The 12,028-nt window shown below is 46.6% G+C and overlaps 1 protein-coding gene across 2 annotated transcripts in view; it reads right to left on the minus strand.

Moving 5' to 3' along the window:
- Positions 1-1,193: 1,193 nt before the first annotated feature.
- The window catches only part of RDX (radixin), an 84,281-nt gene continuing 73,446 nt past the window's right edge, over positions 1,194-12,028 (minus strand). For both annotated transcript variants that reach the window (XM_051849641.2, XM_070077871.1), the window contains 2 exons: positions 4,560-4,657; positions 1,194-1,795 (listed from right to left, as the gene is read on the minus strand). In XM_051849641.2, the coding sequence (XP_051705601.1) occupies positions 4,591-4,657 (67 nt within the window). In that variant the 3' untranslated portion in view covers positions 1,194-1,795; positions 4,560-4,590. The remainder of the gene's footprint in view (positions 1,796-4,559; positions 4,658-12,028) is intronic.

Here is a 12,028-nt window from a genome sequence, read left to right on the forward strand (position 1 = left end):
GTCCCCGCTCAGTGCTACAAAGGGCTCAACAGATGTCTGCCTTAAGGCCCTTCCAGTCCATTTATATGTATTTTTAAATTTTATTTATTTAAAAGGGAGATTGACAGAGAGCTTCCATCTGCTAGTTGTCTCCCTGAGTGGCCAGGCAGAAGCCATGAACCAGGAACACCATCCATGTCTCCTGCATAGGTGGCAGGGGCCCATGTGCTTGAACCATCGTCCGCTGCTTTTCCAGGCATGTTAGCAGGAAGCTGGACCAGAAGTGGAACAGCTGGGACTCGAACTGGCACTCTGCTGTGGGATGCCAGAGTTGCAGGTGGCAACTTAACGCACCCCACTGCAATGCTGGCCCTGCAGCCCCTATATTTGCAGTACCCGAATAATGGTCTTTTCACGTGCTGCAGACACCTGCTGCAGGACGTTTCAACTTTGGTTGCATCGCATCCCCAGGCCTTAGTACTGAATGACTCTACGCCAGCTTCTACCTACATTGGAGAGACCCGAGAAACAGCAATTTGATAAGAAACCACAACAAAGAATGTGGTTGCCTTTCAAGTTACAAAAAATGCCTGACAACCAGAGATTTCAAATAAACTATGACAAATCAGTTCGGGAACAATATTCCTTGACATTAGACAAACTATTCTGTCTGCCAAATAAAAGGTTACCTACTTAATATGTCCCTTGTAGGAGGAGGCTGTCTCTAAAATAGCTAGACAGATTTAGCGTCCTTGAAAAACATCAGTGACAGATGGGAGATTCTATGTCAGGTTGGCATATTTTGTGTGGTTTTTCTGAAAATCGTTGAAGGCTACCTTTGTGCCTGTCACGTCATCACTGCGCCGTGCATGCGTGAAGAACTCAAAGAGTGGCTATTAAAACTGCCGACTCGTGTCACAAGCTGTCACCCAATCCTCTGAGCCTCAGTCCTTAGACATTCGAACCACCTCTGAGTGCCAGGACCGGTGCCATCTTGTGAATTAGTAATGTCACTTCACATCCCAGCTCTGCCACTCTATTCTCTTCAACCCTCTTTTCTCCAAACTCTGGCCAACTCCAAATGAACACTCGATGAAATTGGAGATGCCTAGAACCTGAGACAGGGCAGCGAGGCCAGGAGGGCAATCCCTGGAGAGGGTGACAGGCACCGCCTCCCATCAGGCTGCAGAGTCCAGTGCACAGGAAGCCGCAGGTGGGTGGTAGAATATATTTATTGCTACACTTATATACAATTATACAAACAGCCGGACAGGAAAGGGGACGTGGCATGGATTTCTGCAGATTCCATGGATGTGTGCACAGCGGAGCTGCACACCAGAAATCGCTCTCAGTTCAGAGCTGAGAGGAAGTCACATACTTTAGGGTTTTTGAAAAAGTGGAAAAATTGTTGTAAATTCTCTCTGTAGACTCCCCTTATAAGCTAGTCATGCAGGGGCTGAAAAAAAGTAGGTTCTGTTTGGCAGATGGTGCCGTGAAAACAGGTGCAGTGTATGCTGCGTTGGAGCTGCAGGTGTAGTGTGGAGTTCCCAGGTCCTGGGCCACCTTCCTAAGGGCTGTCCCTAGGAGAGGCAACTGGGCGGGGCCTGGAGAGAGAGAAAGAGAACAAGAAAGGGAAAAGGGACAGTTGACCAAGATGAGGTGCGAACGGACAGCAGGACCCCAGGACAGGGGCTGAGTCCCGGTGCCTCCGGTTCCAGCCAGGACTCTGGACGTTGAGGGACACACACATTCAGGACAGCAGGCATTCTGGGCACGTCCTCGTCCTGCAGCTCGCCTTACGTCAGCTGCCAGGAACCTGCAGGAAGACACACAGCAGGAGTGTCAGGCAAGACGGCAGAATCTGCACTGTGACCAGAATGAAGCTGAGAACCGCTGGAGCCCAAGCACCTTTCTGCACGCCGTATGTTCACGTGGAGCCGCAGGCGGGTTTATTACCGAATGGCGGAGAAGAATGGAGTGTGGCCGAGGAAGGGGCAGCCATGTGCCAACTGGCCACACTCAAAGTGCTCTCACAAAGCCTGCACTCTGCCCTCAGCCTGACCACGCTGGTTTCGGCCTCATAAGGAATCTAACCAAGTAGATCCCTGCAGTGTCCCGATCCAGGATTATGATGTAGACAAAAGATTGGGGGATAAACAGCCTGCCTTTCACCTCACCGTCGCAGGAAACTCTGTGACGAGAACCCCAAGAGACGGAGTTGAGCAGCCTGGGAGGCACGTGTGTCCAAGGAACGGGCCCACCTCACTGACATCTGCTGCCTGTGACCCTAGAGACGGCCTTCAGGGCCGGTGAACCCAGGCCTTAAGCTGCAGATGAGCTGAGCGCATCGGAGGAAGGGCGAGGCTGAGCGCTCACGGCAAGAGGCCCGTGGCCGACGTGCATCAGACCGCACCGGCCTCTGGCGCTGCCCGGTCATTTGCATTCAGTCTGGTCCCGAGGCTTTCGGGAGTTCTAGCCCTGAAGAAACCGAGCAGCTAGCTCTTGTCCTTGGCTTTAGATGTCACCTCTAATTCCTCACCGCCATCATCCCTCAGGCCCGCAGCAGGGCACGGGGAAGACAGGATGACAGAGCCGTGGGCTGCCCGAGCCCTGAGGACAGTGGGAGGAGGACAAAAAACCACTCGGAAGTCCCTGTCCTTTTATTTTTTTTAATCTTGAGTCAGTAACACAGTAATCAACGAGGGAAGGGCCCAGCAGTTCTTCCAAGGCTGCCAAGTATGTGACATTTCAAGCTGAAGGAGGTGGCACTTGCCAGCTCCCTTGATTCCGTCATCCACTCGTCTCTGGATAATTCACGATCTCTTTGTCTCAATTGATCTTTCCTGGTGAGTCACGCATGCAACTTTCTTTTCGTACTTCTGATGACTTTAGCTTAGAGTCAGACTGACTCCAAGGATTTCCTCTGAAAAGCAAAACCATTAATGCTGAAAAGCGAGGAGGAAAAATTGGAAAGCAGCAGGCAAATTTTAATTTGAAGGCATTTGCCAATCAGCAAACAAATTGGAAAGGGCTGGGTGAGTGAACTTGTGCGTTGGAGGAAATGGTTGAAAGATGATTAGCTGAGAGTATTGCTGGTGGCAATGTAGAGACCACTAAGGATGTGTAGCTCAAACACCAGGAATGAGACCAGCCGAATTCTGCGAATTCACCATCAAGGACACCCCTTTCCAAACCAGCGAGAACAAACGGTGATGGATGTGCCACAGCCCTCCAAGTGGGTTCTGAAGCGAAGTGTGTTTCCATGGTGTCGCAAAATGTCAGAGTGCTGCACGGTGACTTTAAACTCGCTTTGCAGATATCCAAACTTCAAGGCCAAAGAAGCAAATGGTTTCTAAAAACTTCCCCCCTTAAGCAAACACACGTAAAAAATGGAACCATAATATTGCTGTTATAGACACGTACTCCAAAGCTTAAAGCTTTGGCTCAAATATATCCACCTTCAGCTGGACTTAGGTTTATAGAGCTCTGGGAGACCTGGCCGGCAACATGGAGGAAGTGAGCCCCTCGAAGAGCCACAAACCAAAGTGTGCTGCTGTACTTTCATTAAAAACAGAATTGCTCAGGCCGGCGCCGCGGCTCACTAGGCTAATCCTCCGCCTAGCGGCGCCGGCACACCGTGTTCTAGTCCCGGTTGGGGCACCAGATTCTGTCCCAGTTGCCCCTCTTCCAGGCCAGCTCTCTGCTGTGGCCTGGGAGTGCAGTGGAGGATGGCCCAGGTGCTTGGGCCCTGCACCCCATGGGAGACCAGGAGAAGCACCTGGCTCCTGCCATCGGATCAGCGCAGTGCGCCGGCCGCAGCGCGCCGGCCGCGGCGGCCATTGGAGGGTGAACCAATGGCAAAGGAAGACCTTTCTCTCTGTCTCTCTCTCTCACTGTCCACTCTGCCTGTCAAAAAAAAAAAAAAAAAAAAAACAAAACCAGAATTGCTCAAAGTTGTCTCTGCCTAAGAAATGTCAGCATTTGAAAACAACCTGTTAGCATGGAAATCATGCTAAAAGTGATTTGGAAATATTACCAAATTGAGGTCAACAGATAGTACTACACTAACTTGGCTTATGAACCAATTCCTTGATTTTCTACCCAATATGTATGTACAGCACTTTGTTTGTAAGTATATCTGAGTATTTAATATGATGTAAAAACCTCCCCGCAGAACACAGTCGTGTGTGAGAGAGCTTGCACTCTGGGACTTGTTCTCTCCTGCTGGGAGAGGCTCTCCCAGGGGCCAGAGAACACTGTCAAGCGTCACACGTGATCAGCTCATCGGGGTTACAAGTAGAACCTCTTCTTCATACACTCCAGCTGACCTCAAAATGAAGCTGGAGCAAGACGCTCTTCTGTGACGGAGCGCCCCAGACATGCCAGCTGCGGAGAAAGAGGTGGGAGGGGCTGCAGGCAGATGGTGCAGTGCCGGAGGCGGGTCTCGGTCAGCTCCTGTGACTTCAGATTCACCACTCAGAAGGCTGTGGCCTGCGGGTGAACAGGGCCCCGCCAGCATCCTGGCAGTGGATGCCTCAGGCAGGTGGGCGGGTGCAGCGTTGGCTGCCAGTTGCACTTACCTAGCGAGGATGGGAGCCTTCCTCCTAACGGCTACATCTGCTTGATAGTGCTTTGGCAAGAGCGCATCTGGAACAAGGCGTACAGCTTGGGTCCCCACCTTTCAAGAGAGACATCAGAGGTTAGAAAGCACTCAGCAAAAGAACACAAGGAAGTCCAGTGGGAAGGGTGGACCCTGCCTGCTCAGCGGTCCGGAACGCCAGGCGCACCCTTGCCACCCTGGATTGTGGGGGGCTGACTGGCCGACCAGGCCGCACGAACGGTAACCATCTTTAACCTTGTTCTTTTTTTCAATCCACATTCACAACTCCCATCTACTATGAGAGTGTGGAGGTGACTTTAAATCTCCCTTTTAAATCAATGCTAACGGTGCAGCTACTCAGCACAAACTCATCCAGTTCACAAGAATGACAGTCTCAAAGCCACAGAGGGCAGCGCTTCGTTAGAGAGTAATGCTGACTTCGCGATTTTATATTTTATTGGACATTCTCTCTCTCTGATTCCAGGCATTGTTGAAGTTTCAGGTACCAAGCAGACTAACGCATGCACAACACTTGGTGAGAAGAGCTTTGAAATCAGTAGCCCCTAGCTTTGAGTAAACTTTCAAAATACTAGTCCTGCCTGCCTCCCAGAAGACTGGGATGGGTTAGTACAGTAAGAACAGCCTCCCCCCAGACACCTTGACATGCTGGTGCCTAAGAGATGAGCGCCAGCACCGCCTCTGGACTCTACCCTCAGCTGACCCACCTGCCAGCCCCAGAGAGGGGGCTTAAAGACACCAAAAATGAAGACGTGATTAACTCAACCAGGAAACTGCTAAGTGGCCGAGAGAGAACATTGTTGAAAGTTTTTCCTGGGTCTGGCGCTGTGGCATAGTGGGTAAAGCCACACCACTTGTAGTGCAGGCATCCCATATGGGTGTCGGTTCGAGTACTGGCTGCTCCACTTCCCATCCAGCTCTCTGCTATGGCCTGGGAAAGCAGTGGAAGATGGCCCAAGTCCCTGGGCCCCTGCACATGCATGGAAGACCCGGAAGAAGCTCCTGGCTCCTGGCTTTGGATAGATACAGCTCTGGGTGTTGTGGCCAATCAGGGAGTGAACCAGCAAATGGAAGACCTCTCTCGCTCTCTCTCTCTCTCTCTGCCTCTCCTTCTCTCTCTGTATAACTCTTTAAAATAAATAAATAAATTCAAAAAAAATTTTTTTCTTACACTTGTGGGTTAGGCAATTAGAACTGCTGATACTGGTGGGGGAGAGGGGCTGTGTACCCAGGGCGTGTGTGGTGGGCTGTGCTGGCTGAAAACCACAGCAGCGACGGTGGCTCCGTCTTCCAGCAGTTCGACCCATGCACAAAGTTGAGTCTTTGCCTTAGAAACACCAAGTGTGTCTGAGCTGGTTAACAACAGAACCCAGAGACAATGGGATTAACAGTTTTATGAATGTTGTTGTTAGTATGTGAGCTTGATGCTAAGCTGGGAAAAATTAATTAGAATGTGACTAAGTAGCACTAGAAATTTAAGCACATCTTAAGGGAGTTAAGTATTGTCAAGGGCTTGGAAGGTCTGCGGAGCTGGCACTGTGTTGCATCGCATGTCATGTCGGGATTCACAGCTGTGTTTTGTTCCTGGTCACCAGGACTGGCTGTGAGTAGGTCAGACATGTAATGGGACGCAGAAAAAGAATAAAATGGGTTTTGTGGCTGTCCAGGGAGAAATTTAGAACAATGGAAGAAAGGAATATGGGAAAGTAAAGCAGAGAAATGTAAGGCCGGTGAAAGAAGACAATTAAAGGAGGAGTACGCAGTTCCAAGGCAGGAAGCCGCACGCGTAGGCTTCCCTAACAGGGAAGGAAAGGCGGTGAGACGCTGTCAGAAGTGCCTCAAGCTGGCCACCAGGTGGTGCCATGAGAATAGATGTTTGCTTGAAGACCGCAACAAAGCGGGAGTAGAGGAGATACAGGCAAATGAGCAGGGCAGGACACTCAGCATGAGTGGTGCGAAGCCTTAGGTTGGGACCTGTACCTAGTTATTCCAGGAACTGAAACAGCTTAAATATTAAAAATATTAACTATAAAATAAACAGTACATTAAATATTACATCTTAAAACCTTTTCATTAAAAAAACAGGCACAGTATAAAAGGAAGTTTTACTAATCTGATAAAGTTCTTCTACCAAAAACCTAGAGAAAGCATCTTTAGTGGCAACATGTTGAAGATGTTAGAAGCATTCCTCTTCCATCTGAAACCAGGAGCCACCGATGTCCAGCATTGGACTAGAAGCTTCTGCCATCGACGCAGTAGGATAAGAAAGAGAACTAAAGCTTTCTGGATTGGGAAGAGAGACTGAAAACTGTCAGCATTTGCAGAAGATGACTAGATAGAACACTGAAGCTTGACAAATTACTAGAAACCATAGGAACTAGACAAGATTCCTTAATTTAAGGTCAGAAAATAAAAGTCAGTTGAATCTTTCTGCATCAGCCACAGAAAGTTTTCAAATGCAACTCTTAAGTAGATAGCGAAAAATTACATGCTTAGTAAGAAATCTAAATAGAGAAATGCATGACTATGAAAAAATTAAACACTTTCACAGATGGGCGTTAAGGAAGACTTAAGTCAATGGAGAGATAAAACATATTCATCACTGGAAATACTTAAGATTACACACATGTCATTTCTCCCCAAATTATTTCTGGCCAAAAGTCCTACTAATTTTTCTCTTACAGTTTATTTTTTAAAGATTTATTTATTTGAGAAAGAGTGAGACAGAGTTCTTCCATCAGCTGGTTCACTCTCCAGAAGGCCACAGCAGCCAGAGCTGGGCCGATCCAAAGCCAAGAGCCAGGAGTTTTTTCCAGGTCTTCCACATGGATGCAGGGGCCCAAGAAGTTGGTCCATCTTCTACTGCTTTCCCAGACTACAGCAGAGAGCTGCATCGGAAGTGGAGCAGACAGGACTTGAACCGGCGGCCATATGAGATGCTGGCGCCGCAGACATGACTTTACCTGCTACACCGCAGTGCTGGCCCCTTCTTACAATTTAAAATCTATAATTTCTATAGAATAACAAAGGCCCAAAGTAGTCAGGAATTTATTATAAAAAAACAAGATGGAGAAACTTCAAGAAAGCTCAACCAGATACCAAGGCTCATTAAAAAGCAATAGTAGGGGGCTGGCACTGTGGCATAGCAGGTAAAGCCTTCACCTGCCGTGCCGCCATTCCATGTGGGCTCCAGTTCAAGTCCCGGCTTCTCCACTTCTGATCCAGTTCCCTGTTGGTGCACCTGGAAGGGCACTGGAGAATGGCCTGAGTGCTTGGGCCCCTGCACCCAACTGGGAGACCAGGAAGAAGCACCTGGCTCCTGGCTTCGGATTGTCCCAACTCCAGCCACTGCAGCCATTTGGGGAGTCAATCAGTGGATGGAAGACTTCTCCCTCTGTATTTCTCTCTCTCTCTCTCTCTCCCCACCCCCTTGTCCCCTCCCCCCTGCCTGCCTCTCTGCCTCTGCCTCTTTGAAATTCACTGCCTTTCAAATATTGTTTTTAAAAAGGCAATAGTAGGATGGGCATTTGGTATAGCAATTAAAACACCACTTGGGACACCTGACTACCCTATCAGACTACCTGGGTTCCAGTCCCAACTCCACTCCTGAGTTCAGCTGTCTGCTAGTGCACTCCCTGAGAGGCAGCAGGTGGGACCCGGATTGAGTTCCCAGCTCATGGGCATTTGAGGAGTGAACCGGCAGATGGGAGGTCTCTGTCCCTCTCTTTTCCTGTCTCTCAAATAAATAGTTTTAAAGGAAGCTGTAGTAATCAGGACAGAATGGTGTTGACTGACAGGCAGCGACACTGACCGATGGAACAGAATAGAGACTGATACAGGAAAGGAATGCTATCAGTAAAGAAAGGATGAACTGTTAAATAAGCTATAAAGCAACCGTTCTTCCAGAAAGGACAAAATGGATCCATATTTCGTATCATATGTAAATTATTTTTAGCTTAAGATTTTAATGTAAAAATAACTTTTAGAAGAAATTTTCCAAACACAAAACTGTTAGAATATAAAGAATATTTTCATGACCTCAAGAGAAGAAATTCTTAACACACATACAGGAAAAAAAATCTCCACATATCACATGGAGAAAGATTTATAAAATAAGTAAAATTTAAGTTTTATTCATCCAAAAACCATAAAGATAAAAAGACAAGGCACAACGTGGAAGGTGAGGTCTGTAAGACATGTAAATGTCAGAAACTATCAGAGTATGAGAGAACTTCAAAAACTTTGTGCAAATCACATTAAATTTATGTTGGTGCAAAAAATTTTGGAATTCATGCTAATTCAGGATCTTCAAAACTTAACAGGAAATGTATTATAAAAAATTACGTATGGGGGTGGTGCTGTGGCGTAGCGGTTAAAGCCGCTGCCTGTAGTGCTGGCATCTCATATGGCTGCCCGTCCCAGCTGCTCCACTTCCAATCCAGCTCTCTGTTATGGCCTGGGAAAGCAGTAGAAGATGGCCCAAGCCCTTCAGCCCCACCTTCGTGGGAGACCTAGAAGAAGCTCCTGGTTCAGATCGGCCCAGCTCTGGCTGTTGTGGCTATTTGGGGAGTGAGCCAGCAGATGGAAAACGTCTCTATCTCTGCCTCTCTCTCTCTCTCTCTCTCTCTCTCTCTCTCTCTCTCTCTCTGCCTCTCTGTAACTCTGCCTTCAGATAAATAAATCTTTTTAAAAAGATTATGTATGGATTTCAAAGTTCTTTGCACCAATATAAACTTTCAATTCCATTTTCTATGAACTTTGGGGAAAAAACTGATGGTTTCATTACATATGCACATACATTTTCATGACTTTGGTTGTGGTTCATTGATTTTCACTACTGTCAGTGTATTTTATGAATGCACTAAAATGTACCCATTCCCCTGATGACAAACGTTTGGATTGTTTTCAGTCTTAGGTTTATGAACAACATAGCTGGAGCAGGTGCTGAGCAGTTGAGACACCTGCACCCCATATTGGAATACCTTGTTTGATTCCCAGCTCCATTCCTGATTCTAGCATCTTGCAAATGTAGACGCTTGGAGGCAACAGTGCTGATGGCTAAAGTGAGAGGTTTTCTGCCGCCCATGCAGTAGATGTGGATTGTTCCTGGGTGCTGGCCGTGGCCTCTGGCTGTTGCAGGCATTTGGGGGAGAGAATTGGTGCAGAAGGCAGCCCTGGCTCTTTGCTTCTCAAATAATTTTTAGAATAAATATAGTATAGCTGTATATATCATCTTCTACTCATATCTCCCAATGATTATAAGCAATGGTATTCATATTTGGGAAGTAGAGGCCAGGGAGGAGAACTGATGTCAGAGTATGCTTACCACGTAACCATCAAACTGCCGAAGTAAGGATACAGCCACATCTTCACACTGCTATCACTCTGCTTTTTGAATTCGGCCAACTTGATAGGATTCAGACAGTACCTTATGGTGCTTTTAATTTGCATTTTCTTGATTACTATTGCAGATGTGAATTTTCCTTAAACTTATGGGCCTTTCATGTCTTCTCTTTGAAAGAATGGTTTTGGCGTCTGCCAGATTTCTCTTAGCTTATCTTGAGCTAACTGACTCAAAATTCCCTTATACCTGAAGGTCTTCAAAATGTTTATACAAAATATGCATTATGAAAAACCTATGCATAGATTTCAAATGTTTTCCCCTAAATTTAATTCCAGTTGTCCATAAATTTTTGAAGTCTCCTTGTATAATGTATATGTATTATACACACATATATATATAACATATACACCTATATAGTTTTTAAGAACAGTCACAAAGTGATGGATGCTTTTATACCACAATAATTAGAGAAGTCTCCATTTGTTCCAGTGATCTTTGGTTATTATCCATTCAAATTTCAGTGGTCTCCAAGCAGCCATCTATGCAGAAAGGCCCATGGGTACACTCAGGCTGAGTAAAAGCAGCAGCTACATTTCTCCCACAGTGCTGGCTGCTACTTCTGCTAACAATGCTCAGATGCATAAGATCTCATTACAGTGAAGGAACACTCCTGTCCCATGACATCAAAATGCAGAGAGCCGAGACGTGACACCGCCGGCCCTTGGAAGAACGTGACTGCTTTCTAAGTCCTTTGAATCGGGGAGCAGCGAGCTGTGGCTCCTGGATCAAATCCAGCTTCCTCCCTGGTGTTGTGTGGCCTGTAATTGAAGAATGTTTCCCCCATATTTCTTAAAAATCAAAAGATATTTCACAACACATGAAAATTATGAAATTCAGACTTAGGTGTCTCTACATAAAGGTTTATGAGAACGTAGCATGCACATTTATTTGCATACGCCTGTAGCTGAGTTTGTATACAGCAGCACAGGTGCGTGTCAGGGACAGAGCCACAGATACTTAGTATTTTACCTTAGTATTTTAGTGTGTCGACCCTTGCTCTAATTTGATAATTAGAAGCTACTAAGCCAAAGGCAAATATAGGCAACTGTAGTGATTTTCTCTTAAAAATTCAATTTCCATTTTAATTCCACAGGCAACATCTAATCGTTTGAAAAATCATAAGGAAAGTTAAAGCAGATCCAATTTTATCTACACAACAAATCAAGTAAGTCACACAGAGCATCTGTAAGGCTGTTACTGTGCTCTCTTCAAATAGTCTAAAAAGTGACAAAAAGAAAAAAACCACTGTGGAGAACTGTAAGTAAACACCCTAGTGCATTCAGGTCTGAGAGCTCACTTGGCCTTTTCCTCCTCCAGACATGAACCCAGACGGTCCACTTACACTACAAGGCTGACCCCTTTCTTCCCTATCTGGAAGCTCGCCAGGCAGGAGCCCTCCACCCTCTAATGCCCCACCTCTTGAATTCTTTCTCCACTGGATCGGTTCCCCCCACCGAGGTCTTGCTCCCTGGGTTTCTGAACTATTTCATTCAACACCTACTAGGTGGTCAGGAAAGCCTATTGCTCTCCCCATCTATCTCCACTTCTCCTATTTCCTTTTTCTCTAGGTTTCAAAGACCTCTTGAGAGCTCAACTCCTTCTTGATTTCAAGTCCTAACAGTAAATTTAAAAAAAAAAAAAAGACACCTTTTCTCCTATACAAGAAGAAATCATATATTTTGACTTTAACTCTTTATGCTGGATTCACCTCATCTTGCAAATGAGCCCTGAGCCCTGGCCAGATGGGGGTTACTGTCCCACAAGGAACAGCTGAATGAGCCTGGTCTTGTTCGACAGGTTTGATCTCCAGGTCGCGGCTACCTGTACTCAACTTACACTCAATATTTAAAGCATTTTTCTTTGGCCTCTAAATGAATGGAAACATTCTTTAGTGTTGTGCAGACAAGACGGTCTTTTAAGAGCACGTCAACCTCTTTCAGTTGGCTTTACATTGAACGGCTTCCGCTTCTAAGAAAACCCACATCCACACGCGGACTCTGCCGCTGTGGTTGTCTCTGGGCAGGTGC

The sequence above is a fragment of the Oryctolagus cuniculus genome, chromosome 1, assembly GCF_964237555.1.
Source record: "Oryctolagus cuniculus chromosome 1, mOryCun1.1, whole genome shotgun sequence".
Classification (NCBI taxonomy): domain Eukaryota; kingdom Metazoa; phylum Chordata; class Mammalia; order Lagomorpha; family Leporidae; genus Oryctolagus; species Oryctolagus cuniculus.